The 25,188-nt window shown below is 39.1% G+C and overlaps 1 protein-coding gene across 7 annotated transcripts in view; it reads left to right on the forward strand.

Annotated features, from left to right (window-relative positions):
- The window catches only part of LOC140201336 (serine/threonine-protein kinase VRK1-like), a 101,865-nt gene that overhangs the window by 51,113 nt on the left and 25,564 nt on the right, over nucleotides 1–25,188 (forward strand). For all 7 annotated transcript variants that reach the window (XM_072265265.1, XM_072265270.1, XM_072265271.1 and 4 more), the window contains 3 exons: nucleotides 10,997–11,117; nucleotides 12,436–12,494; nucleotides 20,368–20,576. In XM_072265265.1, coding sequence (XP_072121366.1) covers nucleotides 10,997–11,117; nucleotides 12,436–12,494; nucleotides 20,368–20,576 — 389 coding nt within the window. The remainder of the gene's footprint in view (nucleotides 1–10,996; nucleotides 11,118–12,435; nucleotides 12,495–20,367; nucleotides 20,577–25,188) is intronic.

Raw genomic sequence — 25,188 nt, forward strand, 5'->3', positions numbered from 1 at the left:
CCATTGAGTCTGCTCCACCATTCCATCATGGCTGATTTATTATCCCTCTCAACCCCATTCTCCTTCCATAACCTTTGATGCCCTTCTGAATCAGTCTCCACGTTGCATTTGCCTTCCTTACCACCGACTCAATCTGCAAGTTAACTTTTAGGGAAACCTGCAAGAGGATTCCCATCTCCCTTTGCTCCCCATTTATTCCTTCTACTAAAGCGCATTAGTATTCACCTCTCAACACTGTATTCCATCTGACACTTCCTTACCTATTCTGATCTGTCGTAAGTCCTTCAACAGACTCCCTGCTTCCTCAACACTGCCTGCCCTTCCTCCTGTCTTTGTATGATCTGCAGACTTAGCCACAAAGCCATCAACTCTGTCATCCAAATCATCGACATAGCTTGAAAAGATATAAACGCATACCAACCCCTGCAGAACACTACTAGTCACTGGCAGCGCCCCCTTTAGTCCCACTCTTTGCCTCCTGTCAGTCAGCCAACCTGCTGTCTATGCCAGTACCTTTCCTTTAATACCATGGGCTCTTATTTTGTTAAGTGGTCTCATGTGTGATAGCTTGTCAAAGGCCTTCTGAAAATCCAAGTAAACAATGTCCACTGACTCTTTGTATATCCTACCTGTTATTTCCTAAAAATAATTCCAGCAGATTTGAAAGGCAAGATCTCTCCTGAAGGAAAACATGCTGACTTTGACCTACTTTATCATGTGCCTCCAAGTACTGTACTCCCAAACCTCATCCTTAATAACGGAGTGCAACATCGTGCGAACTATTGAAGTCAAGTTAGCTGTCGTATAATTTCTTGTCTCTTATGAACCAGGGAGAGAAATATTATGAACCTGGGTGAAGTGGGGACTGTGCTTCCCCATCCATCTGCGATCTGAGGAAAGCTACAGCACCCACAATAATTCCTACATTAATCAAAAGCATTTTAATAGTCTGCTTCTAACAGTTGTGTAAGGCAGTTTTTAATAGACCAGGTGACTTAATATTCTATTTACAGATTGTACTTTCCAGAATGTTCACGGTAATTCTTGTGAAGGAATTGTCAATGCTATAGTAGCCTAAAGGAAGGCGGGAGAAAATGTGAAAATTCCTCAGCCCTTGGAAGATTTTGTGCATATAAATGAAGTTGTATCAAAGCCTTATCACATTAGTTAAAAGGACAGTTTTATCCTTTTTACCCTTTTGTTTTTGCCAAATTCAGGTCTTATTAGAACATGGAGGTACAGCACAGGAACAGGCCATTTGGCCGGGAATGTTGTACTGAACCAGCTAAAAAAACAAGTCAAAAGCACCCAAACACTAATCCTTCCTACCTACCCAATGTCCATATCCCGCCATCTTCCTTACATCCATGTGCCTATCCAAAGGTCTCTCAAAAGACTCCAATGTATTTGCCCCTACCACCATACCAGGCAGTGCATTCCAGGAATCCACCACTCTCAGAGTAAAAAATCATACCCCTCTCATTCCTCTTTAACCTACCCCCTCTCACCTTCAATACATGCCCTGTTAATTCCCATTTTTGATTTGTGACACAAGCCCCATGATGTCTGAATGCGTGTGATGCAGGAGTTTCTGCATGCTGTACTGTGATTGAACGAGACTGTTGTCCAGTTCTTGTTAGAGAATCCATACCATGCTTTGCTGGTGGCCTTTTGCTTGCAGTTGTAAATAACATTGCCACACACAAGTGTGTAGGGAAGTTTTATAATGGCTCATTACAGGGTATTTGATTTCATAAATTTTGAACAAAGCATTAAGATTCTCTTATTTCTAGTTGTAAAGCCATTGACAAGAATGCACCAGTGCAGGGGAAGCCATCGTGCCTCGGCTAGTTCTCTGAAAGGTTATCCAGTTGGAACTGTGTCTCTTCTATCTCCCCTTGACCCAGCAAAAAAGTAAATTAAAGTAATTGTTCAGTCTTTGGACAGTTACTTTGTAATTGAGTTTCATCCCTCTTTTAAGCATCACATTCTAGATCATAACGTATGTTCATCGTAACAACCATGATAAACTTTGCCTTTTAATATTAGACCATAGACGATTTACCACTAAAAGGATATACAAGTCCCTGGGGGTGCTCCATTGATGACAGATTTGAGTGGAGCACCAACACAGAGGCAGTGTACAATAAGGGCTGGAGTCACCTCTACTTCCTGAGGAGACTGAGGTCCTTTGGAATATGCAGGGCTGTCCTTTACAGGTTCTGCCAGTCTGTTGTCACCAGTACAATGTTCTATGTGGTGGTGTGCTGGGGCAATGGCATCAACACAAGCGATGCCAATTGGCTCAATAAACTGATTAGAAAGGTTGGCCCTGTTCTACCATAGCCTCCAGTGTGTCCAGTTTGACTTCTATAACAAAGGACCCTATGGAAAATCCTGGAAATTCTGAACAATGTGTCTCACCCTCTGGCTGAACAGAGGAGCACTTGTAGTAATAGGCTAATACAACTGTGCTGCTCCAAAGAGCTCTACATGAGGTCATTCTTACCCTCGGCCATTAGGCTCTATAATGAGTCAACCTATAGCCAGGGAAGTTATGGCCCCCTCTTGTTAGACTGTTTAAGGTAACATTTTTTTTTATTCTTTCTTACTTCTCTTCTAATATTTGTATATCTGTGCACTTGTAATGCTACTGTGACACTATAATTTCCTTTGGGATCAATAAAGTACCTATCTATTTACATATCCACCTAAAACTGTAGGCTTGTCCGGAGATCAGAAATGAATTGACGCAGTAAGATGTGAACTAAAAAGTAAACTGACAAGAATGCTCTCCTGAGGTTGAGGTTAAAATATATTGAGGCACAGTAGTTATTGTGCCATTCTATCCAAGAGAAAGAAAACTGCCTTGCTAACCCTTGTCCCAGTGAGTTTAATTTAAGGTAAAAACTTGATTCTCTGTGATAGCTGTTGCTCCATCACTTACCTGAAAGGCACAAGCAGGCTTTTAACAAAGATAGGAGAGTGTGTACTGTCGTTTACCTCATGGAGGGATTGCTCATATTCTTGCTTTAAGGAGCTTGTTCACAGCATGGTAAACTATTGTGCAAAGAAAATATAAATATTTTAACATTTTGTTTTAACTTTGCTTAACATTTGCCAAATTAAACCCCACAGGTACCAGAAATTGTTGAGCACTGTATTTCAGTTTATTTTAATATAAATATTTTGCTGTACACCCAGCACCCTCTTGGTAATGTAGTGGACATATATAGTGGACCCAAATAAATTAGGCTGCTTTGTAAAGTTTTAAAATACAGATTTTCAGTACAGCTTAACCGGATCCTGATTTATTCTCTATACTGTTACAAGCGTCTATTTTTAAGACTGCCACTTCTTATCATTGATTTTTAGATACTGTGAACAAATCTTGGTTATGCTGTTGTGCTCATAATTAAACCAGAGCAAATTATATGGCTGGATGAGACTGCAGTTCATGTGGTAGTTTCTCAAAGCCAACAGAGTAGAAATCCATCGTCTGCATTAGAATATAAAACAGAGTAGTACAGCATCGTACAGGCCCTTCAGCCCATCACATTGTACCAACTTTTCACCTTCCCTAAGATCAATCTAACCGCCCAATATGGCCCTCTACTTTTCTGTTATCCATGTGCCTATCTAAGAGTTTCTTAAATGGCCCTAATTTATTTGTCTCTACCACCACCCCGGCAATGTGTTCCATGCACCTACCACTTATCCCTCATGTCCCCTTATACTTTCCTCCAGTCATCAAAAAATTATGCCCCCTTGTATTAGCCATTTCTATCCTGGGAAAAAGTCTTTGGCTGTCCACTCAATCTATGCCTCATCTTGTGCACCTCTATAAAGTTGTCTCTCATCCTGTTTCACTCCAAAGAGAAAATCCCCAGCTCGCACAACCTGTCTTCATAAAACAAGCCCTCTAGTCCATTCAGCATCCCAGTACATCTCCTCTGCACCCTCTAGATGAATTAAATGCACGTGCAATGAAATCTGGTTCTGAAATTCTCTTGTGTTGAAGAGCGGGGGCTTACATTCATTCTGCAAGTGCAGATGTCACTGCTTTCTACCCACACCCACAAGCCACCTGCCCTGACATTTTTTCACAGCTGTCACCACAAGACTGTGAGCTGAAGGTGTGGCAAGATGGTGGATTATGTATGCATATGGGTTCAACTCCAGTTTCCCCGCAGATTCTGTTGTGGAAATCACAATGATAATCAATACAGTATTGCCAGTTTCTTGCAGGTCTGGACATATCAGTATACTGACCCGTCCGTGTAGTTAGTTTCTCCTAAAACGGTCTATTGATTTCACTGTAGAGTCCAGTCAAGGTACCCAGACTAAGTGTAATTTAGAATGTATCGTAGAGATGAAATTCACGTGTGCTAAGACTCTGGGGATGACTGGCCTCAGCTCAAGTAGTGGACGGGGGGAGTTTGTTGTTGTTGTGTCTGATGCTGATTATTATGATTGACAAGGACGCAATCTGCAATTGTAGTAAAGCTCAGTATTCTCTCACCTTTCTGTAATCCCCTGTCTTTTGACCTGAAGAGGTTTTCTTACCTTCCTTGCAACAAAAAAAGTAAAAGATGTTCCTGTCATTTCCAGATCCTGCTCAAGAATAGTGCTTTATATCAGAATTCCTTGTCACCTTGTTAGCTAATGCCAGTGGGATACTTGCCATCTCTGAGTTTATAATTGTGGCTGCATACAGTGACAGGTGAGAAGAATATCATTGAAACTCTCACTTCGCAAAAGAATGGAGACCTGGGTGTATGCTGTGTCCCTTATGAGAAGATCCCTGGTTTTGCCTGGGATTCAGAGCTTTACCCATGGACATTATTACTCCAAGTCAACTAAAAGTTGAATAAAGATGGGCCATTCAGCCCTTGTTATTATGGCACTCAATCAAATCACGACTGATTAATACCTCAGTCCCATTTGCCTTGTTTCCATCCATTATTTGGATATGATACTGGGCAAGGATGATTTTAGGCTTTGGCATTTCAGATGACCCTGTATCCACAATACTTTGGGCAGGTTTTGGACTTCCTATGTCTTTTCCTTTTTACTGCCAGATGACTTAACACTCATATTATAATTTGGTTGTCTTGGTCTGCAGCCTTCCCCTCATCCACCTGAAGAAAGTTTGTTCTCTCTGTCTACCCTGGTATATTTCATTCTCCGTATAAAAACCTCGCTTGTCATGCCTAAACGTAAACACAAGGGAACTGTGAAGCCATGATGCTACAAAATTGTAATACAGTTTGATTATGACTGTGATAAGATTAGAAAAAAATTATAGGAGGAACACACTGGGAAATTTCATCATGTTGCTATGCTGCTGTGTGTCTGAAAAATAATGGTTTTGAAGTCAGTCTACTAGGAAAGGACCATTGGCTCCATCATTGAAATTTTCCTAAAATAAAACAAAACAAGGCTATTTAATATGTTTTATGAAAAATGCTTTATAGTAAAACTTGCTCCAAACCATGTTTGATTATTTTCCATCTTTTTTCTTGAAATAATACTCTTTGTCAAAATCTGGCTTCATTTAAGTAATTCCAGCTGTAAGCATTTCACAGTACAATGGTCTGAATTGTCATGGCTGCCACAGTTATGCTTGATTTAGATTTCATTGTTTGGGCGACATTAACGTAACATTAGGTATGAATGGAAGGGAAAGCAACTTTTTGTTTGTGAGGCTGCTGCTTCTCTCAGCGATTGTTGTAACCCCACCTTTTTATTTAATTTAGAGATAGAGTGCAATAACTGGCCCTTCCAGCCCAACAAGCCCTTATTTACAGCATTATGACCAATTAACCACGAGTCTTTGGAACGTGGGAAGAAACTGGAGCACCTGGAGGAAACACACACAGTCACAGGGAGATTGCACAAACTCTGTACAGAGAGCAGAATTGAACCCAAATCGCTGGCACTATAATAACGCTATGCTATCCAGTATGTTACTGTGCTGCCTACCTGCTCAATAAAATATCATATGAAGAATGAATTTACCCATTGTAAAATAGGACCATGTTATTTTATAAATACTTGGAGAAATTGCTGCTTCATAGGGCTGGCCAGTTTGAACCTGCGCTTTCTGTGATCTTGTGTATCTCCCCACACTGAAACATTGGTTCTCTTTATTTTTATTGGTTACTTCTCTGGTAACCCCTGAGTGTGCACAAGAAAATGTAGTCTCATCTTTACCTTATCCTCTCTGCAGGCTTACTTGTGAATGGAGATTCTGTGCAAGATGCCTGCAAAGCTGAATGTGGACTTGTATATAGAATGCCAAAATTTGTGATCAATACAATCTTGTCACTTCATGTCTATTAATGAACCATTTCACTGTATACAAACGTTTGTATTATATAGGACTTGTAAATAAGAAAAACAGATTTTCATTCAGCTATGTAAGATATTCAATGTTAAATACAGCTGCTACATTGATGGGAAATTGTTCTCTATGGATAGGAAGTAAAGTTTGAATTCAGGCTGCAAGCAACCTGTAGAATTGCTTCTTTTCACTGCTGACATTTTGCTCTAATCCTTGAGGAAGCGTCGAGTAATTGAGTGCTGCATCTCCAAGGGTGTGCTGGCAGTCGGTCCTCTCTGTTCACAGAGCAGCATTCAGATATCAGTGCCCACCCTTCTGTCTGAGACCAGTGGTGAGGCACAATGAAATAGCAAGAACATTAAAATAAAACTGGGAAGTATACTGAAATGAGAACAAATGTTTACATCAACATTAATTTTTTGGTTTCTTCTACCTTTGGAACTGAGTTTTACTGTGTTTCTGACATTGACCTTTTGCCCGGAGACTTGGTTTGAATCGAAACCAGCTGGAACATCCATGTTGGGCCTTGGATCATGAGCCAGGTTTCTGTTGTAATTCAAGTGGTTTCTACAAAGCCGGAGTGTTTTTTTTTCTGCATCAGGTGTGCCAGGGAATTCTTGGCTTTCATATTTTAAAATACAGGAAGATAGCAATACAATGAAAGTTCATGCACAGATACTGCCTGATCTGCTGAGAGTTTCCAGCATTTCCTGCTTTCTCACAACTACAGTATCTTCCCCTTGGCATACAGTGGTGGGCGTTGCCTTACAAAATTTTATATTTTGGATTCTCTTTAACTAGATGCAAACTTAAATCTGTTATGTTGCTTAGCTGTTTCTGTCATTGCAGTCACTTAATGCAAATTAGTTACCTAACTAGTTGAGGTTATTAATATGTAGGGGGATGGCTGAGGGTCTAGTCGCTCATAGCTGTTACATGGTGCTTTGAAGTGGAATGATGTCAATAGACATCAGTAGTTTCTGTACTGAAATATCAGTTTAATCAATAGCATAGAAATTCATGCAATTGCATTGGAATAAAATTGATCGCTGCATGTGGCTGGCTGACGAAGTGCATTTTGAAACTGGATCATGTGGCGTCTCTCTCTGCCTGAAGGAAGCTGGAAATCCTGTGGTAATGCTAGTCATCTTGCAGTGCACATTGGCTGGCCTTGCAGCATTGGTCTGTGATGATGTGACAAGAAAAGCGACTCAGCCATGATGGAAAGAACAGGCTGTCTGGTGCATCTTTGTTTGGGGAGACATGCAGAGACTTAGCTCGGACAGAACAGTTTCCTCATCATTGTTCCGGGTGCACTGATGGCTGTTTTGTGAAGCACTGCCTGTAAGCTATTGTGTGCAGGTGAGTTAATTCTGACCTGTGCCAGCATTGTGCTAGACAGAATCTAGGCAGTTCCAAATCCAAGGACAATATTGTACTATTTTCACCACAGAAGCAAAATCATAACAATTACACAAATGGCAGGTGTTGAAACGTGAATGGATTCCATGTTATTAAGAAATGTCCTGAGGCTGGGATTTGAAAATACATTGTTGGAACAATGACCAGAGTTAGCAAGAGAATAATTAACTGCATTCAGTACCTTAAGCATTGTTGAGAACTTACAACGAACATCCTGGGAGCTGCCATTAACAAGTGACTCAACTGGACAGACCATCTAAAGGCCCTAACAACTGGACAAGTCAGGAGGATGGGGTATTCTTTATCAAGTGCTCTCCTCATAACAAGACAAAGAAACTTGGCTCAAATTATGATTAGGTGAAATGTAGCATTACTGTTGCAGAGCAACAAGTGTGGACATTCTTAGTGATAGCCACAGGTAGCAACTAGCTTACTGTATGGCAGGGTTGATCCTCCTCAGAAAGAATTTTGAAATTCGCAAGATGTGAGGAGGAAAGAAAATCTTTGAGGAAAATGAGCTTTTGTAAGTGCTTAATTTTGTTACTTTAACTGTATTAGTATATTTTAATTAATTTGTTTTTAATGAAATGTCTTTTAAGCAACTGTTTTGAACTGAAAAACTTTTGCCCCTCTGCATTACCTTTTGCCAGGTAGCAGATAGCAATGTCCCAGATAGCAAGTTGTCAAAACAGTAATGTAGCTTTATAAAACTATGTAAGTTTCTTTGTCCTTCTTTTATTCCCAGTCTTTACAGTTAACACACACAATGATCTAAGGTGGGTTAGACTGCCATCTGCTCAACTGATAGGCTCTTTATGGTCACTTTAAGTGTGGAGTAAACACGAATGCTTGTGTCATACTGCTCTAATACGGAGCACCCATTGCACAGACAGACTCATTATAGTGTTGCCCATTATTCTCACATATCATTTGATGCAAAGCAGAGGTCAAACTTGTTCTGCTTGATCTATCACAGAGCAAACTACTTTATTGTTGTCAATATTACAAGCAAATTACCAGAGAGCACAATGAATAACTTTATTAATTAAAATCCTGCACTGTCAGCTTTTGATAATTACTGCGAATTATTACTGTATCCGAGTTATGTTTGAACTTTTTAACATTGTTAGTGTCACTGAAATGGTAGTATCTAGATTAATGCACAGGCTGCTTTGCAGCAGTATTTCTAGTCACTGAAGCATGTAGTCAATATCTAATTTCTCTGGAGATAACAAAATATTGCAGTTTGCAAAATTAGATGTTTTTTAAAGAATTGTCTGTTTGCACAACACCACTGAAGGTCTATTATTGTGAATAGTAGAATGTGTAGCATTGCTCTAGAACTCTGGTCCAGCAGATGTAGTTATATATTGAGTTATTGGTAGTAGGCAGTTTGATTCTTCTGGGCTACACGGTGAAGTGAAAAATTGTCCTTTTTTATGTGAATACAATGCAAGCACCCGAAAATGCCTGCAAGAGTAATTTATTATGCATCCACTGATAAAACTCTTCCACATGCTGACACTTTGTTGAGGAATATAGATTCATACTACAATTATTGACATTTTTATAAATATACAGTGCTTTTGTGGAAGTCTGCCAATCTGGGAACTAATTAGAATTCTGAGAGCTATGCATATCAAATTTCTAAATGGGATGAAAGCAGTGTGATCTTTGTTCACACTGGTTCTGTATTTTCTAATCTGCTTGTACACCTAGCTCAGCCTCACCTTCTGAGCCCTCATATTTTTCTTATTTATCAGACTGCTTGTCCGGCATCAGGTATCTGAAAAGCAAAGTTTTCCTTGGAATAAATAATGGAAAGATCAAAGCCATCACCTGTAGTCCCTGTCACTGATTATGCTCCTGGTTTATGCGCCCACATCCCTGAACTCAAAATGTAATGCGCAGTCTTTTGTCTTTGAGCCAGTAGTGTTACCACAAAGTCACAGCTGAACACCTTAAAAAACAATCCCCTTAACCTAATCGACACTGCTGAATTAGTATGTCTGGATAATAGACCTGATTGAGGATTAATGATGTGGGTGTTAGAAGAAGTCAAGTTGGTATTTTTTTTCCCAGTAGTCAGGTAATTTCTAGAGCCAATTGATATGTGGTATGATTCTTGAGGTGAGACTGTTTCAGTGAGAAAAACATTTAAATGAATGCCATTAGCCATTCCAAAACAGGGATTCGATAATGAAGTCTCATCGATTACTTAAGACAACTGAAGTGTGTTCCAATTTTGTGGGAAATTTAGTTTTTCCGGAAGTTACCAAATGTGTCTTTAGGTAGTTCAGCTCAACAACAGTGATTTAAAATTAAAGGGTAGGAATAAAATGGATTATAACTCCACAAATTTAATCAATTTAAAGCCCATGAAATATGTTGAAATGGAATAAAAACAATATGTTTATGATAGTGGAAACTAATTCTGTGTCCTTTTACCACTATGTTCATGTCTGATCATTTAAATCAATAGTAATTTTAGATTGTTGCAGCCTGCTTTCGTCTGTTTTGTAGATCAGCACTTACAGTACAGTTAAATAATTTAAAACTGGCCCCTTACAAGTCTTAAGTAACACTTGGCATTTTCGATTCACCCTGCGAATGATGGTTGTTTTCAGCGACTTATCCACTATTCATTTCAAAAGACTGCAGTCAAACTGAACGCAATAACGTGTGTGCTGGCTTTGCCGTTCCTGCTCTACACTAGATGGCAGTTTTGCCTTTTCCTCAAACTTCATACTTGTGCAAGTAAGGAAAAGGCCATCAGTGTTTAGTCTGTGCGCGGGGTCTCCGAATGGGTGATTCAGACCCTGTGGACTTCCTGGAACATGTGTTAGCAATTTAAAGGCAGACATTTATTTCTTTGTTTTACTGCTGGCTCTTTAAGAAAGTGTTGCTGCTGGATTATGAGCTGTCTGGATCATGTCAGAGGCCACAGGGATCAAGTTCATGTGACAGGCCAGACTGAGGAAGGATGAGGTTGGGGGGAGGTAAGGAAACTGACCCCTGCTTTTATTACACGAGTCATAGCCTGTCTGTGAACCAAGGCCAAAATTTTGGGCGTTCCAACTCCCGTGCAGCTGAACAAACAAGACACTTGTCTGCTTGGGTTTTACACATTTCATCAACAACAGTTAAATGAAAGGTTTCTCTATATTTTCCTCAAGTGATTTTTAATCCTTCATTCTTAATTTCTCTTCCTCAATCATGTTCTTGCAGCTCCATCCAGACGAAGTGACCTGGAAATCCTTGGCTACTGCTTGCTACAGTGGCTGTGTGGGAAGCTGCCTTGGGAGCAGGACTTGAAGGACCCTGTAGCAGTTCAACGAGCCAAAGTCAAGTATGAATTTTCTTCCGTTTCATGGTTTACTGTGGCTGGTTTGGGGGTGGGGGGGGCAATCTTCAAAGCACATCAATTCCTCCAGAGTATCACATTTCAACCCTACTCCCCCCATGTCCATGTGTTCTTTTCATTCATAAAAATAACCTTACATTTTCCTCCTGAACGCAGTGAGCTCCTCCAGCATTTTGTGTGTGTTGCTTTGGATATCCAGCATCTGCAGAATTTCTGATGTTTAGTCATTTCAAAGTCCTTGCATATTTTTGCAGGAACCATCTGAGAATTTCTTGGTTATTTATATTTGTTATGTCATTTAGCACTACTAAATACTAATTTAGATTTGTTATATAAATGGATTCACTGTTTTTGTATTCAAATGTACATAACTGTGCAGAAGTTTTATTTAAGGGATAAATAATGATTGGATTTGTAGCAATAGATATGTTTATTTACATTCAGGAATTTTACCAAGCTTCTGCTTTGGTTTGTGGAAATGTAGTTTGAAAGTTAAGGACTGATTGAAAATATGTTAACTTATCAGAAATAGATATTTGAAAGTTAGTTAATAGTAGCTGGATCCTGAAGTGAAATATCATAGTAGCAAAGAATATCAGACGCTGACATAAATGTTTCAATGTATTTGGGACAAATAAAATTAATCAATTTTAAGCATTGCTGGCAAAAGTTATGCAAGAAGACAACAAAGTCAGAAAGAAATCAATGCGTTAGTCTGCTGAATTGGAAAGATCTAAAGCTAGTCACGATGAAAAAGTACAGTATTGAATTAAGAAAAGGAAGGCATGTTTGAGGCATGATTGATAGGGAATGGACTGAAATAATTATTTTGAAAGAAGGAAGTGCAAAGATCTTTCAGAAACTCAGTCGTCCTTGGATGGGAAGTCAAATTTAGCAGTACATTATAATCAGCAATGTTAAAAATGCATTGCAGTGTTAAAATGAGTGCATGTGCAAGAATAATTTTGTCCAAGTTTAACAAATTCACAGCTGCTTAAAGTATCTACAATATGTAGTATGTGATGCATAAAATCTTATCATGTTGGCAATGTAAATCGTACTTGCAAAGCAGATAATTATTTGGTTAAGCATTTAAAATGTCAAGTAATAAGAGTACAATATTTTGTGAGTTTAAATGTGAGTATTGCTTGTATCCTTAGTAAGTATGACAAAATGATGAAAGAGCTAAAGTTCAGATTTTAGCTTGGATACATTTTCTCAGCATGCTGGGTTTGTTGCTGACATTTTTTTTGTTATCAGAAAGAATTCTATAACTTATTAAGATGTTTTAATTCTTTTTCAGATTTATGGAAAATCTCCCTACTTCAGTCCATCAGTGCTTTCCCTCTGGATACGATGCTAGTAAGAGTGTTACGTACAATTATACTGGTGTACTTTCTAGGCATCATGAAATACCAGCCTGCAATAGTCTTTCCCAGTCGGGATAATGGTCAGTTTTCAAGCAGCCAGTGAAGTGACTACTTCATCTTTTGCTCATTAGGCAAAAGGATTTCCAGTATCTTTTGTTTATAACCTATTATCAGATATATTATCTATTTGTGCAGCAAGTGGCACAATTAGCATTTCAAATGCAACATTATTGATTCATTTTTTAAAATAAACATGCTAAATGGATTTTAGGTGAAAAGAATGACTTAATTAACTGGAATGGCTGCAGAGAATAGGCAATATTATTTCCCATTCATTGCAAGTTGGCTGTAGATTTTAAGCAGTATTATTAGCACTGAACCTTAGCATTTGCCTGACAAAGATTTCCCTGCACATAAACCCTAATATTAATCAAGAAAAAGACAATCACAAGAGTTAAATCAGGAATCGAGAATAAAATCATTTGCACAAATTAAAAATTTCTTCTTTTAAATATATTTAGTCTCATATGTCAAATGCTTGTACTGAAGAGGGCAACAATGCTAGACAGATAAACAATCTGACCTTCCTTAAGCACCTTGGGTCATAAAGCAACACTAACCCCTTGTCAACTAATACTTAAAATTCTGTTCTTTCATGTAGAGGAAGTGGTTCTTCCCAAAAGGCAGACTGAGATCAAAAATTATCACTGTGCAAATCTTGCGGGAGAATCCATTTTCTACCATTCTACACACATGCAATCTAATATTCAAAGCAGCCTGTTCCAGAGGAGGAAAAAAAATCGCCTTATTTAGAAAGTGCTGTTTTTGATTTTGACCATATGTTGCTCACTGACAGGGATAATGCCGAGGTGATCCAGCTGTTGATGGAGTTAACTTATTATTAATTAATCCTCCTCCCTCCCCCTGACTTATGCTGGGATGTCGTTCTGAATTACGTGCTCCACTAGCTGGAGTGGGGTTTGAAAGAATAATCTTTTGGTTCAGCTTGAGTGTTGAATCATGGAGCTAATGATGAGACCTTGATGGCAAAGGAACTTTTACCTGGAACTCTTTTCCGGAACATAGTTTTACACAATTGAATAAATGACAAATAATATGCTGACCCTGATTAATGTTAGGAAGGTTACTCGGGATCAATAAAGCTTTCTGTAGAGTGAACCATGCAGCCCACGTTGGCTCAGCTACTATTACTTTGATTGGTTTCATCATTTTTTGATGTGTGCCAGCTTTAGAAGAACACCAGCAAACTTTTAAATTGGACTTCCTGTATTCTTCATTTTTCACTGCCAAATGAATGTGATCATACAGAATGTTCTAACGTGTTCATATATACCAATGCTGACAGACATTCTATTTTTTTTTACCCCTCATGCATGACACCTGCTCTTTTTTTTCTGCTCCTAAGTTGCATTTTTTGTTCTGATTGTCTTCAGTTATCCTGTGCAGGCTAGTGCAGCTTTTTTTTTTAAGAAGCAAAAAGAATTTTAACATTATTTTACTTAGCCTGCACTCCACCCCCAGATTCAAATAAAGCAAATAATGGAGCACCCATTCTTCAAGTTTTAGATCCAGTTTTTTGAATTTTGAAGTAGACTTGTACAGGGTTTTGAGTGCTACACAAACTGTAATAGCCTTTTCAGTATGGATGGGAGTGAAAATCACCAATGGCTGCATTGCCTGATTGTTTTCGCCATGTCCCTGCAAGAACAGTGCCTTCCACATCTGCATAAAATAACACCTCCCAAAGCCGGGAAAATGTGCAGGAAGCCTATTTCTTGCAAGGACAGCATGACAATGAAGGCCTCCAACAGTAATTCCTATCAATGCCAATGGCTGTTTGGTACTCACAGAGATAAGGATTTGGAGAACTATCAGCACATTTGATACTGCACCAAACCTTTTGTCAGGTAGTGTTCTTGAGCTTCTCCCTGACGTCAGATCATAGTTTGCAGTGCCCACAGACTGGTGGTACACTCTGCTGCCACTTGTCTTTTTAATTCCCTTCTGGGATAGTAAGGCCAGCGAATACTTTCCCCAAAAAATAGTAGAGGGTTAGAGTTCTAACCAGCAACCATAACAGTGGGCTGGATTGGGTGAGCTTCTTGACAATAACTGGACTTGAACTGGAGATTCTGTCATGCTCTTGATTTGTACCCAAAAGATGTGACTAGGTTTCAGGAGTTGGTTGGGTGGGTATGTAAATTGGCCTCCACTGGAACAGCTGACAACACCAATCAAACTGATGGTTCATTGACAGCAATGAGACTATATTACTGTCCTGTGGTTACAGGATCGTTGTGTTAATGTTTCACCAGACTACAATGTGATCAGCTGGATTATGATTTAATGGTCGATGTCAGTGCCTCTTTTGTGACCTGTAGACCTTTAGTTAGAGAAAAATGGCCAAGCATGCAAAATTGCACATCCCAAAACTTCTGGTTTGAGGAGAATGAGCCCTCTGCTCTGAAGAACATGTACGTAATGCGTAGGGTGTGATCTGTGGAGAATAGGGAGAGCTTCACTAATATTTCCCTTGCTGTTATTCTTAATAGTCATGATAATTACTGAGTTTGCTCAGTAATTTCCTTATCCCAAAATATTTTCAGGTAGAGGTATCCACTTGAGATCTCTTCTAGAAAGGGGCAGATTCTAATGAAGTTCTCTGCCACTCTCACACACCTCAACAATTCCAATTATCTGTAAGGGAACTGACAACACCCTCAAAGCTACGCTAAACACTGGTACGTGCAGCAAGCGAACACAGTACTTGCTGCAACATCTATGTATAATGAGTGGTATCTGCCTGTGTTGCTGTGGAAGATGAGGCATTGGCCGTTGGACGCTATCAGCAACCTCCATCGCAGAAAGGATGTGTACCAGGCTTTACCTCAAGTACTGCTCGAGTGGTGCTGTACCCCACTTCTGCTCCCATGTGTCTTTGAGAGCTGACAAAATCTTTAGCCAGCAAGCTTGGATTATGAACTTCTGTCACCTCAGCGCTATTGACAGACCACTGAGCCCGAAGACTCACCAAGTGCAAGGTACCAAGTGTAGATTCTAGCCCTGAACTACATGGTGCAGAATGTGCAGCGATGGTGTTTATGCCGGTGACCATCGGTGTCAGATGGCCTATCAGTGCACCTTCACTGTTGCTCTGTTGTTGAACTGCTGCCTGTCCAGGTTGGATGTCTTGTAGGAGAAGAGTTGAGAGCAGGAGAAAAAGAAGTTATTGCCTGGAACTTCTGATTAGCAGCAATTATGGAATGAGGAGAGAGGGAATGTGTCCTAGAGAATTAATTAAGAATGGAATATCACTTTTGATAGCCTTGAAATATTTTTGTAGCTATGTCCAGTTGTAGCTCTCTTCCAATGTTGAGAATGATAGTGCTGTCATGTTCTGCCCTCTCTCCTTGAGAATGTTTGCACTGATTATACTTCATCTTTTTATGTATGAGGAAACATTGTATGGTGTCTCAGGGGGTATTTTTCACAATTGAATAGCTGGCAGAACTCGCTGGGAGTGAAAAAAATAGTCAACATTTTGGGCTGAAACCCCATCCATATTGCTCAACCTGTTGAGTTCTTCCAGCAGGTTGTGTGTTGCTGCAGATTCCAGCACCTCTCCTGTGTCTTTATTGAATTGTTGGCAGTATGGAAGCTGTGATGTTCCTATGAAGCTCAAATTAGTGATTGGTGTGTTCACCTTCTAGGGTCATTATGAAGGTAATGTCCTGAATGGCATAAATTTTGTGGGTGGGTGAATAATGGGAGTTAGATGATGCATTCATTGACCTTGACTCGTCTTGTGAGGTAATTGAGCTTCTTGCTTTGCTACATCCATATTCTTAGCACTCCACTCCTGGTATTGACATCAACAGCTAGCTTTTTCCACTCAGCTTAGTTGAGTGACTCCAGGGATTCCTGTGGGGAGAGAACCTCTCTCCTACTCTCCACCAGTTGTTAGTGATCTGCATCTCATGTAGCAAACTACCTAGTTCTTGGTATATCTCTTACAGCCACAAAGCTCCAGGTTCACCTCATGCTGGATTTAATTGGAGACTATCAGCTTGAACCAGTCCAAGCCATGCACAGAAAGTAGGGCCCAGGGAGAGGTGTTAACGACTGTGCAGTTTGCACTGCTGACATTGAGGAGGCAGCATAAATTTACCACCTGCCTGAACTAGGTTAAAGGGCAATTCCACTGCACATTTTCCAATTCGATCCAGTTTTGCTCCCATTGAGCCAACAAGAAAATTGGAAGAGTTACAAAGATCGGTTCGCAGATACCTAAAACAAAGCCGGAATAAATAAGTGCCAAGTTGTTAGCGGCAGAAACTTAGTAAAACAGTGGTTTTCTGTTTAATTTTTGGAATACTCACAGTCAAGTGATTTTTTTTTTTAAGATTTCAGTCTTTTTTTGAGTGTTGATTATAGCTCTGGAAGAGGTATGAGCCCCCAGTCACATCTTCCAGATGGATGTGACCTTTTAGGTGTAATTGAATAAAATAGAAACTTGTAGGTTAACACTTTGGTTGACTCTCCAGTAATCCTTCAGGTGGGAAATCCATCTTGGGTTATGGCCAGCTTCCAAGATCCCGTGCTATAAGTCATGTGCTCCTGCTTGATGCTGCATTTCCGAACATCAATGTAACCTCACAGACTACTAAACAATATGTGAGATTAGCGCAACTCCGACTGAGACATTGGTTTACATCAAGTCTGTCGTTTAGAAGTAGTCTATTCAGCCTAACTAGTCAATACCAACACTTTTGCTGCTTTAAAGTCACTTTCCCCTCACTGTCCTCTCCCCCCCTCCACCCACGTGAGCATATTCTCTTTCAGTGCTTACCTAATTTTCCCCAAGTAATAATTCATCTCATTTCTCCCTGGAGTCAAGTGTAGGCTTTGCTTTGTGAAGTTGATTTGAGGGTGCAGTGCTGAGGTTGAAATGGTTTTCCGTTACTTAAATTTCTTATGTTTGTTGAGGTTGTTGGAGCAGCTTTTATGGAAGTATTTTCCCAATGAGAACCGAGAACAGGGCAGAACAGGAAGAGGCCCTTCGACCCTCAGTGTTGTGCTGAACCAAATGAATTAGTAATCAAGTGGCAAACTAAACTAATTCCCTATGCCTACACAATGCCCATATCCCTCCATAGTCCTTGAGTTCATCTGCCTATCTGAATGACTCTTTAAAAATCCCAAATGTATCTGCCTCTACCACCAGACCATGCAGCACATTTCAGGCACCCAACACTCACTGTGTAAAACAACCTGTCTCTAACATCTCTTTTAAAAATCACCCTCTCTCACTTTAAATGTGTGCCCTCTGGTATTAGACTGGGGAAAAACGATACTGTATGTCTGTCTATACTCTCATTATCTTATAAACCTCTATCAGATCTCCCCTCAGCCTTCACCACGTCAGAGAAAGCAACCCAAGTTTGTCCAAACTCTCATTATAGCACATGTCCTGTCATCCAGGCAGCATCCTGATAGACCTCTCGTGTAAAGCCTTGATATCCATCCTATAATGGAGTGACCAGACCTTTACGCAGTGCTGTAGATGCAACCTAACTAGAGTTTTAATAAAGCTCAACAATTCCAGGGTTCAAAACTGCATCATAACTTCCTGATTTTTGAACCCTGATGCCTCAGTTAACAAAGGCAAGTATGTTATATGCCTTATCACCCTATCAACCTGTGTAGCTTCTTTCAGGGAGCTATGAACATAAGATCCCAAGAACCCTCTGCTCATCAACACTGTTAAGGTACAACACTTCATATTTGACCAGGTTAAATTCCATCTCCCATTTCTCCACCCATATCTGCAACTGATCTATTTTTTTTTGCCAGTCACTTAGCGCTATCCACATCACCACCAATCTTCATGTCATCTGCAATCTTACGAACCCACCCATCGACATTTTCATCCGGATCATTTATATACATGACAAACAGCAGATGTTCCAGCACAAAGCCCTGCAGAGCACCACTAATCACAGACCTTCAGCTAGAATAAGGCCCTTTGACCACCACCCTCTGTCGTCTTTGGGCAAAGCCAGTTCTTGTGGTAATTTTGTGAGCTGTTCTAGAACACGTGTGGCTTCATTTATAACCAGTATACCAGATACTCAAATTGAGAGAGGTATGGTCAGGGTGAAGGTCAATGACAGAACGTCCATTAGGCAGACCCTGACAAACTTTGCCTTGTAGCTGCCCTTTCATTTATCACCCAGGTTCATGAACCCTTGGAATGGTATTGGGGTTATAGAGACAACACACAAACACTAACTGAGGTTTTAATTCAACTTTAGCCCATTCCACACGAGACCAGCTGGAGGGCTGTTTTTTTTTCTCCTACAGAAATCAATTTTATTGGTACTTTGCAAAGTTATTATTGAATCCTATCAGCTCCATTGTAGAGTAACAAAATATACAAGGGGTGAACTGGGGTTAAAAAAAACAATTCATCTGCAGTGGAAATCTAACTCCGCTTGATCCACATTGTGTAGCATGGTGTAAAATGGTTAAAATATTTGCGTGTGTGTGTTGACCAATCAATGGCAATACCAGTGGTGCTCTTGGGCCCACATATATTGCTGAAAAAGTTAAATGTGGCTTGTTGAATTGCTTAAAAAATTGCAAGTAATTGCCTTTGGAATGCAAAATTGTGAAAAATAGCATTGTTACAAGTACAGAAGACAGAATAAGGCCACATAGATTGATAATAGTGATAACATCATTTTGTTCAAGGATTATGGTCATTACTGGCCCTGAGGTGCTCATTACCATCTCTTGCTTCACTTGATCTGGTAATGAGTACCTCAGGGCCAGTTATGCCCGCACAAGATGATGATATTGCTATATTATTGTTAAGGAGAAACTCTATTTTAATTATAATCACAGTGAGCTGAAAGGTCACTTACTATTATGCTCCAATCTTTTTTTGTGTCCGGCTGAGAAATGCCCACGATGGCAGAGCACGGACTAGGAGGACAGATGCAAAATAAGTTGTGGCCCAAATATAAACAGCACTGAATGCTTTGTTATCTAACATAATGGATTTCTGAAAGCACTTGCTATGGTCAGCAGAAATATTCACTTGCAGGCCCTTGCTGTACAGGGCATAGCCAATCAAACATATGAAGAAACTGTTGCAAAATAAATTGATTATGAAGGGCATTTTAACTTATATAGCTGAAGAATACAAATTTGCAGCAGCACTGATTTAATAGAACCGTGGTTTTCCTGTGCTATGTGGGCCTTTCCTGAAAGATGTTTGCATGTTTCTATTTTTCAGATTTATGATGGTGTGGATTTTCAGCTCTGACATTTGCCAGCACCAGGTCCAGGCCACTTGCAAATCCCTTGCCCACAATTTAGAATATACAGGCAGAACAGAGTCATGATTTCTGTAAATTGGAGGCAGGTGCAAAGATTTAGAAGCCCTGTCCCCTGTTAGTTTCAACCCCTGTGATCAATTATGTGTATGTTTAATATCTTAGTTACTGCACGAAATCAGATGTTATGCCACAGTCTCAAGCTGCCTGATCTTATTTATTTAATTCTCTAAAGTGTAGAGAATCTCTTTTGCCTTGCATCACCAAATATGGTAAGGTTACTAGCATTTTGTATCTTCAGCATCAATATTAGTGCTGCTTTAAGCATTCCAGTGTCTTAAATCCTCTTGATAATGACAAAAGGTAGTAAAGCTATGTGATAGAAATTACCCTTTACATTCAGAATAAAAATAGCGTTTGAATTATTATTGTAAATATATAAGCAGCTGTCTCAGTTTGATTGCTAGATCATTGTCTGATTTGTATCCTTAAATGGTCTTGTAGGTGAAATTGTCAATTATCTGTCTTATGTGAGTACTCTGAAGTATGAAGAAAGGCCACAATATCAGCAACTGCACAACATCCTATTAAATTGTCGGGAAGCCAGCCAATCTAATCGTGTGGATCTCAGTGGAAAAGAACGTATGGAATCTTGGCTTTTGTCTGTTCCTGAAAATAGTAAGAGGAAACAGGAAATTCTCCCATCACAAAATGTAAGCCTATATATTTTATTTAATTTCCCTGAATGTTTTCAGTGATGTGTGTTTTCTGGTATATATTGTCATGGATTGTATAAATAATTTAAAAAGCGGATGATAAAGCCCATGATCTTTCTGTGTCATCTAGTAGCAGACTAAGTATTGTTTTCTCCAAGGATGACACAAATATTTAATTCTCACTCTTAACTGAGATCCATGGGCAGAAATTACAGATTTCCTTGAGAAACTGGCAGGGAAAAATGACCAGTATAACAAGATTCTTCAAGAATTTGCCATAATAGACAATTTCACAAGGATTAGGAATGAATTTTTTGTCTTAATCAATGAGTGGCATGGGGCTTCTAAAGAAGATGAGCCTTGAAATGACATGGTGGATTACTAATGTGAGGACCATTAACATATTCATTTGTAATTCCTTTCTCTGCTATTTTAGCCATGGAGTTGACACATTTATTTTAAACTTGCATAGTCCTTCTAAAATGGAGATAAAAAGCAATGCTTTTTAAGTAATAGAACAGTATTTGAGAGAGGTAATTTAAGTGTTTGATTTTGAATGAGCTTCAAGGGTAGGTGTGCAATGTTGGTTTGACGGATATGGTATTTAAACTAAAGATATTTTAACAATTTTAAACAGGAAATTTTGTTATGCAGATAGTTTTGATTAACACTAGTTAAAATGAATTCTAATTAATTTGGAAATTATTTGTGTTTTTCATCAATTCCTGTCCTTTAGTTTATTTGGTGCATGTTGATGCTTGCACAGGAAGGTGCTGAATGTAAAAGGACCACTGATATAATCAGTTACTCACCCACTATTGTTTATACTCCCAATTTTGTCCTCATTTTTCCTTGTCCCTCACTCTCATTTATCTTAAAACATGTATTTAAAACAAAGGATGTTAGTTTTCAAATTGTAGTGTTACTTAGTCAGTAACTAGTGTAGGGTAGCATGTACAAAGATGATGGACGGGTGAGTTAGGAAACGAGTAGTAGATTTTCAATTGATCTCAGTTAACAGCGGTTAGAATGAAAGAGGCTGCCCAGAACTGCCCTCATATGGTCAAGTCTAGAAGGGAACAAGGGCAAGAAGAGTCTTTCAGCAGCAAGTAAGCTCAGGCAGAGGCAAAAGTGATCAATGTAACTAAAAACACCATAAGGAGATTGAAACATGAAGGTTAAATGAGACAATAATATAAAAGAGGATACAAAAAGAGTTTCACGTATATTAAGAGTAAAAGAGATGTGAGAGTGGATGTTGGAGTACTGGAAATTGATGCCATGCAGATAATAATGGGGACAAAGAAATGGCGGATGAACTTTTAAGTATTTTGTGTCAGTCTCCATCGTGGAAGACACTAACGATATGCCAGGAATTCAAGAGCTTCAGGGGGCAAAAGTGAGTGTAGTTGCTTTTACTAAGGAGAAAGTGGTTGGAAGCTGAAAATCCTGAAGGTAGATAAGTTACCTGGACCAAATTGACGACTCTCCTGGGTTCTGAAAGAGGTAGCTGAAGAGATTGTGCAGACATTAGTAATGATCTTTAAAGAATTGCTGAGTTCTGGAATGGTTCCTGAGGACTGGAAAATTGCAAATGTCACTTTTTAAAAGAGAGGGAGGTAGAAAAAAAGAGATTATAGGCTAGTTAGCCTAACTGTAGTTGTTGAGATGATGTTGGAGTCCATTAGTAAGGATGAGGTTTCAGGGTATACATATGATAAAATGGGCCAAAGTCAGCAAGCTCAGGAAGAGCTTCTTCCCTGAGGCTGTGACCCTGCTGAACCTCACATCACTAAGCAATATTGCACCCATATTGGACTGTCTCAGTATTTTTATATTTGTATGCTGTAGCACTTTTTATTCGCAGTTATTTTGTAAATAACACTATTCTTTTTCACTTCTGGTCAGATGCTAATTGCATTTCATTGGCTTTGTATCTGTACTTGGCACAATGACAATAGTGTCGAATCCAGTGTAATCTAATCAAATCTACTATTTTTTAATGTTTCTTAATTCTACATTTTTTTTGTGTTCTGTCACTGAGCAGCAGGGAACCATCTGATTGGCCTATCAGAGTTCTTTTTGGGAACTAGTTGACTTGATCAGCATTTCTCATCGGGCTATTGTTCACAATTGCACTTAATAAAAAGAAAAGGGAAAATCTTATGTAATTCTATGAGGAAATATCAGGCAAGATAGACAAAGAAGAGTCAGTGGATGTTGTTTACTTGGATTTTCAGAAGGCCTTTGACAAACTGCTGCACATGAGGCTGCTTAACTAGAAAAGAGTTTATGATATTACAGAAAAGATGCTAGCAGATAAAAAATTGGCTGACTGGCAGGGGGCAAAGAGGGGGAATAAAGGGGGCCTTTTCTGGATGGCTGCTAGTGATTAGTGGTGTACCACAGGGGTCAATATTGGGACCACTTCTCTTCATATTATGTGTTAATGATTTGGATAACAGAATTGATGGCTTTGTAGCCAAGTTTTCAGACAATATGAAGATTGGTGGAAGGGCAGTTAGTGTTGTGGAAGTAGGGAGCCTGCTGAAGGAGTTGGACAGATTGGGAGAAGTGGTAGATGGAATACAATGTAGGGAAGTGTATGGTCATGCACTTTAATAGAAGGAATAAAGACATAAACTATTTTATAAACAGGGAGAACATTCAAAAATCAGAGGTGCAAAGGGATTTGGTAGTCAATGTGTTAACCTGTAGGTTGACTCAGTGGTGATGAAGGCAAATACAATGTTGAGCTGTTGCCAATGTCTAAATGCTGCCATGCAACAGCAGCTGATGGAAAAAAAGGGAAAATGTAAGGATAATACTCAGGGACATAGAGATAGTGGTACACATTCCAGAAAGGGAAGATACTGCTCTGGCATTGACCATTGAGGAACGTCAGAGAATTACCAGGCGACATGCTGTCCCATTAGTCTGGACAGTGGTGGAGAAGTGCTGGAGGATTTCCTGGTCATATGTGTGAAATAGGATAAAGCAGGATGCAGAGGAATAACTAGATTTTGTTTTTTTTTTTTGATGTAGTGAGACAGAAGCCTGATTGTTTGAAAATTAGAGTCCCAAGAAAGATTAGCACAAAGTTGAGATGTCAACCCATCTAAGGATTTTGGAGAGGAAAGAGATATTGAAGATGGAATTGTAGAGCTGTATTCAAATACAAAAAAAATTATAAGCAATGCGCTAAAATATATTGTCTTTTGTCTGGTGGTTTGTGAGCCCACCTATTCCTGACTTTCATGCCTGTACATTAGAGCTTGGAACTAGGGAAATCTATAAGGCCATAAGACGTAAGAGCAGAATTAGGCCATTCAGTCCATCAAGTCTGCTCTACCATTCTATCATGGCTAACTTATTATCGCTCTCAATCCCTTTCTCTTGCCTCCCCCCCCCCATAACCTTTGATCCCCTAACTGATCAAGAACTTATCAACTTCCACTGATGTCAATTGATTTGACCACCTGCTTCTCACAGGTCTCAGTACTCATTTCTGGAATGGAACACAGTTAAATTAAAGGGAAGGATAAAATTTTCAGTACAGGTTTTCAGTGATAAACTGGCCATGTGTGGTCTTTGGAACCTAGTTCCATTGATTAGAATGGGCTGTTCAACTTGCACTAAGAAGGTAACAGCTGATGTGTGGTTGATGATATGAATGTTTTAATTAATTTTATATTTGATAAATGTTCCTACATTCATTTTTTAATTTTAGTTTTTAGTGATTTTGAATGTTTCTGATTGTTACCTCCACTTTGCAACTTTGAAAAGTTTTGACAGGAAAAGCTATCAGGGTGGTCTGTGCGCAGGACATCAAGGTCCTCTGTCTGATGGCAAGTCACTACTTGTGGGTACCCCTGCTTTAGAATAGAATCAGAGTCAGGTTTAATATCACTCGCATATGCTGTCAAATATGTTGCTTTGCAGCAGCAGCACATTGCAATACATAATAATAAGATGGATATATTTAAATTAAAAGGAGCAAATTTTAAAAAATGAGGTTGTGTATTTAATATTTCAGTAATATTTGAGTACTATTGTAAATATATTGTTTGATTAAGCATTCTCTGTTTGTTTAAGTAATTGATTACGGGTTATATGTAAAAGTATGTAAATGGCATACATCATTATGCCACCAGGTCATAAGTGCACACGTTACTAAAGTAAAAATGATCTTAATTATGTACTCTGAGATAATTTAGTATTTGGAATCTTACAGGAAAACTTATAAAAATGGCCCCTAACTGAAGCACAATTCACATTTTAAAAAGTGGTTGAAATTACTGTATCAGTGAAAAAAACAATCAGAGGCGCAATCACAGTCAGGAATGAAAGTGAGCATGAACAAAATTATCTAAATAGAAACCTGCTTGGCCAAAGAAATATTGTTATCTTTGTCACTGCTGCACACACACTAAACCAATGTAGGTTTGAAAGCCAAACTTGCGGAAAATTTAATAAAGTAGGACACATACAAAGAGCATGTCAGGCAGACAAAAATAAATGAGCTGCACAGGGAAGTGATAAGGCTAAAAAGTCAAGTTGCAGTTTCAAAAAGAACACTAATCTGCATGGTGTGGATGAAAAAACTGGT

The sequence above is a fragment of the Mobula birostris genome, chromosome 8 (assembly GCF_030028105.1).
Source record: "Mobula birostris isolate sMobBir1 chromosome 8, sMobBir1.hap1, whole genome shotgun sequence".
Lineage (NCBI taxonomy): Eukaryota > Metazoa > Chordata > Chondrichthyes > Myliobatiformes > Myliobatidae > Mobula > Mobula birostris.